The 6,003-nt window shown below is 38.7% G+C and overlaps 1 protein-coding gene across 4 annotated transcripts in view; it reads left to right on the top strand.

Moving 5' to 3' along the window:
* mmachc (methylmalonic aciduria (cobalamin deficiency) cblC type, with homocystinuria) overlaps window positions 1-4,455 on the top strand; it is a 6,586-nt gene extending 2,131 nt beyond the window's left edge. For 2 of the 4 annotated variants that reach the window (XM_015392981.1, XM_015392978.1), the window contains exons 3-5: window positions 2,274-2,426; window positions 2,527-2,703; window positions 3,376-4,455. In XM_015392981.1, the coding sequence (XP_015248467.1) occupies window positions 2,274-2,426; window positions 2,527-2,703; window positions 3,376-3,558 (513 nt within the window). In that variant the 3' untranslated portion in view covers window positions 3,559-4,455. Of the gene's footprint in view, window positions 1-2,273; window positions 2,427-2,523; window positions 2,704-3,375 lie in introns of all 4 variants that reach the window. The other 2 variants (XM_015392980.1, XM_015392977.1) reach the window with 1 other exon arrangement.
* Window positions 4,456-6,003: the final 1,548 nt, after the last annotated feature.

Genomic DNA, 6,003 nt, shown 5'->3' with positions numbered 1-6,003 from the left:
TGAACAGATCCCTGCTCTCCTCTCTGTGACTAATTTTTGGATGATAGTCACTTACAGATATGGTCATATGTTTATTATATAATTTTAGATAGTGTTACAGGTTATTACAGAAACAGGAATCTAATGTAAATCCAGCTGTAAGGCTCACAGGCTGGTAGTGAGTCGTGTCTTTGTGGTTTGAGCAGCTAATTCAGCACAAGCGCTGTTGACTTGTGAAATTATTCACTCTCCTTGAACCTTTACGAGTTTGCGTTATCACAAAAAAATAGCTTGGAACAAAAGCATTTCTACAGCATGATGCAGCCATTACCATGCTTCCCCTGTTGGGGTGATCTGTTCAGGCTGGTGTGTAGTGTTAGTTTTCCGTCATGCATACATTTTTTTTTAAGTAGCTCACATATTTGAAATGAAGTGTCCTCTAAACAATGTTTGTGAAAAATTAAAATTGTATTTTTTTTATTTTTCAATCACTTTTGTAATTTTATTTAAATTCTCCTGAGCATTTAGATGTTTCACTTTGGGTTTTCATTGTTTTCATGCCATTCAAAGCTTAATTGTCCATGGTTTGTTGTCACAGGACTTACCTTTGTATGCAAACATTCTTACTTCTTTCACACATGGTTCTGCATACTAGCAGCAACTCTTTCTTTCCTTCTGTTTAGCAGCAATTCCACTTTAAGCATATTACCGCCACCTGAAGGGTCAGAGGGTTACACTTAACTCTTGTTAAGTGTAATGTGACCTAAACTGAGTGCATCCGCCATTTAAACGTAGCTTTATGTTAAATTGCAGGTGTATAGAAATTGCCCAGCCCTGGAACAGAGCACCGTCTCTCACATGGGCTGTGGTGCCATGAAAGTAAAACTTCTTGCTGCTTTTTTTCTTCTCCTCCTCCAAATATACCAAATCTGTAAAGTGTAGAACTTGTAGATGTTCTACTGACAGTTCCTCCTACTTGTTACCAGTTTGATGTTGGATTAAACTGAGCTTAAATGTTCTAAACTTGGGATGTTTTCTTATAATCTAGGCCTGTTTTAAACATCACCAAAGCCTTTTACCTGATATTTATATTTATTTACATGTTTTAAACTGTCCTAATTTGATCCTTTTTTTATTCAAAAGTAAATAATTTCTATTGAATATTATAGTTTCATATAAGTCAGGTGAGTTTAACATTTAGCACACAGGTGAGCAAACAGTAGTAGAGATGTTGTGTTCATTAATATTCTCTATCAAACCTCTCAGGCCTTCAAACAACAGCTGGATTATATTCTGAAATTAAATTAAAACTGATTAGCTGCTTCTGAAGGCAGTTGGTTGCTCTGGATTTTATTTACTGGTATCAAACTGAAAGAGGCTGGCTATGAATGTTCTCTTTTCACATCATTTAAAACAATCCGTCATAATCTGATGAACAGATATGCATTTGTTTATGTCTTTGCCTAAAATTCCAGTAAAATACAGTAAAGTTTATGGTTAAAATTAGGCAAAACTGCTTAAGTTTTAGGGGTGTGAATACATTTAGCTCTATATACAGATGAAAGTCTCATAGCTCCATGCTGATTGTGTGTGGAATGTAGGGTCAAAACAATTAACGTGGTTATTGAAATAGTCGTCAACTCATTCGGCAATTGATTCATCGTTACTGCAGTGTAGAGACTCTAAAGCGTGTCTTTGGCTGACAGAGCGACCCACTTAGAGCAGCAATTATACCAAGATTGTGTAAAAAAAAAAAAAAAATGAGGAAACCTTTTGCATTTATGATTTTAAAAAAAAAACATTTCCGCTGTCAATCTGCTCTATCCAGAACTCCTCAAATGGAAAAGTTTTAGTTTCGCCTGGTTTAATTTCATAAAAAATCTTTAAGGAACCTTTTGCTATCTGAGTTATTAATTGAAAACTAATTGACAGATGAATCGATTTGCAAAATAAACGTTTGTTGCAGCCCTGGTGGAATGGGACCTGCTGTAGCTCTCATGGGATCTCAAGGATGTGCAGAGAAGTTGTGGCACAAGTCAGAATATTGTTGCGTTAATGTTTTAACTTGTCCTTTTTCATTCCTTTTAGGAAAGCAGAACTTTCCCCTTCCAGTTCTCTGAGCTGTTATCTGAAAGGTTGTCTTCTGTGTGTTAAAGATGACCTTTCCTTTCTGGGTTTGAGTCTGTAGGGTCGATGTGGGATGAATGTTTGGTTTAAGATGTTCCATCATGTCTGTTCGCTCTTGTTAGATCTGGTCCACTTGGTAGACTTAAACGTCTCTCTCTCTCCCTCAGACTTCTCCAGAGCTGAAGGTGGATGTGAGGTACGACTACGAGCTGCTGCCCAGCAGGAAGCCAAAGTTCTTAGCCCAGACTGCTGCACACGTATCTGGAGCTGCGTTCTACTACCAACAGTCTGTCGTCACAGACCAGCCCTGGGCTGGAAAAGTAAGGCTGTTTGTTGGTCCAAACTCATTGGTTTCTCCACTGGATCATTTATCGTAGCTGTTCCTCCAACTGGCTTTCATTAAACCTGTTTGCTCAGCAGAAGATGTTTGGAGTGTGCATCCATCCGAGGTTGGGGGGCTGGTTCGCTATAAGAGCCCTGCTGGTGTTTGAAGGAGTGACGGTTGGCTCTGAGCTGGTGCAGCCCGCTCCTCCAGACTGCGTTCCTTCCAGAGAGGACAGGATCAAGCTGCTGGAGGCGTTCAACTTCCACTGGCAGGTAAACCACTCAACTTTTAGACAAACAAGGGAAACAGCAGACATGTAAGAGATTTAAGAACTTTCTGGAACAATTTTAGCTCCTTTGTGCTTCAGAAGCTGAGAATAAAGTCTTTAATAGAGCTGAAACAATCAGATTAACCGATTATTGAAATAATCGTCAACTAATTTAGTAATCGATTAATTGTTAACTGTGTAGAGACTATAAAACATGTCTTTAGCTGGCAGAGCGACCCACTTAGAGCAGAAATTATTACAAAAGTATATATAAACATTTTGCATTTAAGATAAACTTTGTTCTCTGTCAATACTCTCTATCCAGAATTCCTCAAGTGGAAAAGTTTTAGTTTCACCGGGTTTAATTTTGTAAAAAGTCTTCTTTAAGGAACCTTTGGCTATTCGATTATTTATCAATTTATTGAAAAAGGAATCGACAGATTAATTGATTTGCAAATGAATTGTTAGTTGCAGTCCTAGTCTTTAATTCAAGATAAGTTTTTATATTTAAACATAACCTCTTTTTGAAAGAATGTAAAGTTTTTAAGCTTTAAGGGTGAATAAGAATTGAAAAAGTTTATAATCCCTGACTGAGATGATGTATATGATGTAATCTGTTAGATTTGCTCTCTGCTCAGATTATTTTATGATGACATTTTCCTGGTTTTGTCTCCAGGACTGGAGCTACAGAGACATCATCCCCTCTGAGCAGATCTACTCAGAGAGACAGAAGGAGTACTTCTCCACCCCCCCTGCCCAGCGTCTCACCCTGCTCACCACTTGGGGCTTCTTCCCAAAAGACGAAGCTCAACCTAATCTCAGCCCGCACACACAGAGCCAGGCGAACGGACATGGCTGACACCCTGGACTCATTCTGGTCCCTTAACCTCGACTGCTTGATCACATCCGACATGTTTTCAGTCAGTTTTAGGCCGGTGTTTGTTTTTAGCTGCTGATACTCCGTTAAAAGTCATTTTAAGCCAAAGCGAAGATATTTTTCTAATCATGTGTAACAGTATGCTCAGGTATTAGGAGACATTGTCAACTTAGGGCCCCCTGCTGGCCAGGGGCCCCACACAGAAAATATAAATACAGCTGACAATTGCATCTGATTTATGCAGGCAAAAAATAAGAGCCGATAGATAAACGGCCATCAAACCATGCACTATGTAAACTGTTGTGAATAAAAGTCTTTATTCTGCAGTTTCCTCTGACACAACAATAAACTCGACTTCTTCACTACTTGAGCCTCTTTATTAAAGCCTAAATACCAGATAGAAGCCAGTAGGATTGACTAAAGGCTGCGCTTCCCACTGTCTGCCACTGGTTCCTCAAATTTTCAGGGTTGAAATCATATTTTTGTGGGAGTCCTGTTTTTTCCAACTGAAAACTCTTAAGGAAATATTTCTGTAACAGCTAAAGAAATGTGAAAACACTTGTTCAATCAAGTGAGGTATATTAGAGGCCCCAAACCAAACCCTGCTCAGATCTTCATGGAACCTTTATTTGTGTCTGAGTGGCCCCATGACTCCTCGGCAGAACATTGATAATCAACTATCAGTCAAATGTTTAGAGTAGATCTTGAATCTCAAACAGCCTCAGGATCTACAGTAACTAGTCCTCCAATGATGAGCCGAACATAACCTCCTCAGGGCGTTCCAGTGTGAGACGAGTTTGACAGCTGAGGATTGACTCAAACTGGGTCAGAAACGGAGCAATGATCCCACACAGGACAGGAAATCAACTCGCTGTAACGGCCTAGTGAAAAAAACGGTGTCCCTCAATCGGATCAACCGTGAATTAGATCCCACTGACCCTGCGGAGCCCCAACATCCAACCTCCAATCAACCCCACCGTGGTCAGAATCCTCCTACTTTACCTTAAAAATAAAAACTCTTGGTAGATTTGTTTATTACAAGAAATAGTTGCATTTACGTCTAAGATATCCCAAAATATATTTTTTTAAATGCGTGGTTAATTGTAAAAATATACTTGCATCTAAACAGTTCTTTTCAACAGCCGGACAGCATTTTTCCTTTCACTAAATGAGTTCTGGGAGGCCACTCTGTTCCAAGTCAGCTCCCGACCTCAATCGGTCTGAATGGATCATTTTAAGGGTTGGAGGACCAAGGGCGCAGGTTTGATATTAACTTTGGTAGAGACACTATTGGTCCGATGTCATTGGTCCTATGCAAAAATATGCATTGTCGTTTTTGTATGCTTGACGTGAAAATCAGGGTGCATTTTGTTTAAAGAGAAAAGCAACATTTCTTGCAACATTAATACAAATTTTATAAGCGTTACACACACTAGATGCTGTTTATCAATGTTTGAAGCATCACTGGCTCTGATTAATGTGGAATTAGGACTTTTTTCCTCTTTGAAAAGGTTTGCATTTGAAATTACCAGCAACTAAGACAGAAGATAAATCTGTGCCTATTTAACAAAATATAGTCTAAATATGTCTGTTATATGTGGATTTATCCTATTATTTCTTTTGAGGATATAGAATTGTGCAGAGGTAAACAGAGCTTAAACCAACTCTTATCTTTTAAATATTCTCTCTGTATCATGAAACAAAACAAAATAGTAGATTCAAGGGACACCAAACTTCAATAGATTCAAGGAACACCCACTTACAGCATGAATTATACCAAAGTTGTAAAAAATATATAGAAGCATTTTGCATTTTAGATCAAAAATGTTTTCGTCTGACAATGTCCTCCATCCAGAACTCCTCTACTGCTGCAACAAAGCTGTATTGTAAATTATAAACATGTTATTCACATCTAATTGTTGGTAGGGACAAGTAGGTCGGTCCAAAATGTTGGTAGGGACATGTCCCTATGGTCCCTATGCAAACCTACGCCCATGTGGAGGGCACTTCGCCCTAGCTCTTATAACTATTGGGACACACTAACCTTACATATGAAAGTGCAAAACCGTGTGCAAGTGAGAGAAATGGGACTGGGCTTAAGTCCCGAACTCAGCCTTACTGAAATGTAGTGATTGGGCCTTAAGTGAGCCACACAGAAAACAAGTCTCCAAAAACTGAAGCTCTTTAAAGGAAGAGTAAGCAATAAATCCTTATTAATTATACATCAGTATAAAATGTGAGTTATTACTTTGTCCTGAAATCCATAACTATTCCAGACCCCAAATACTGCAGTGATTCCTTATAAAAACTGTCCTCATTAAATCAAACCTTTACTTCTGTAATAAACGGAGCAGGAAGGCAAGGTGAGGCTTTTAGTTTCCAACCTCAGATGACACAGAGTTTACCTGCAACAATGAAACATGATCT

Source organism: Cyprinodon variegatus, unplaced genomic scaffold (assembly GCF_000732505.1).
Source record: "Cyprinodon variegatus isolate N-32 unplaced genomic scaffold, C_variegatus-1.0 Scaffold618, whole genome shotgun sequence".
NCBI classification, from domain to species: domain Eukaryota; kingdom Metazoa; phylum Chordata; class Actinopteri; order Cyprinodontiformes; family Cyprinodontidae; genus Cyprinodon; species Cyprinodon variegatus.
Note: the sequence above shows the minus strand (reverse complement) of the source record. Positions and strands in the feature narration are given on the sequence as shown.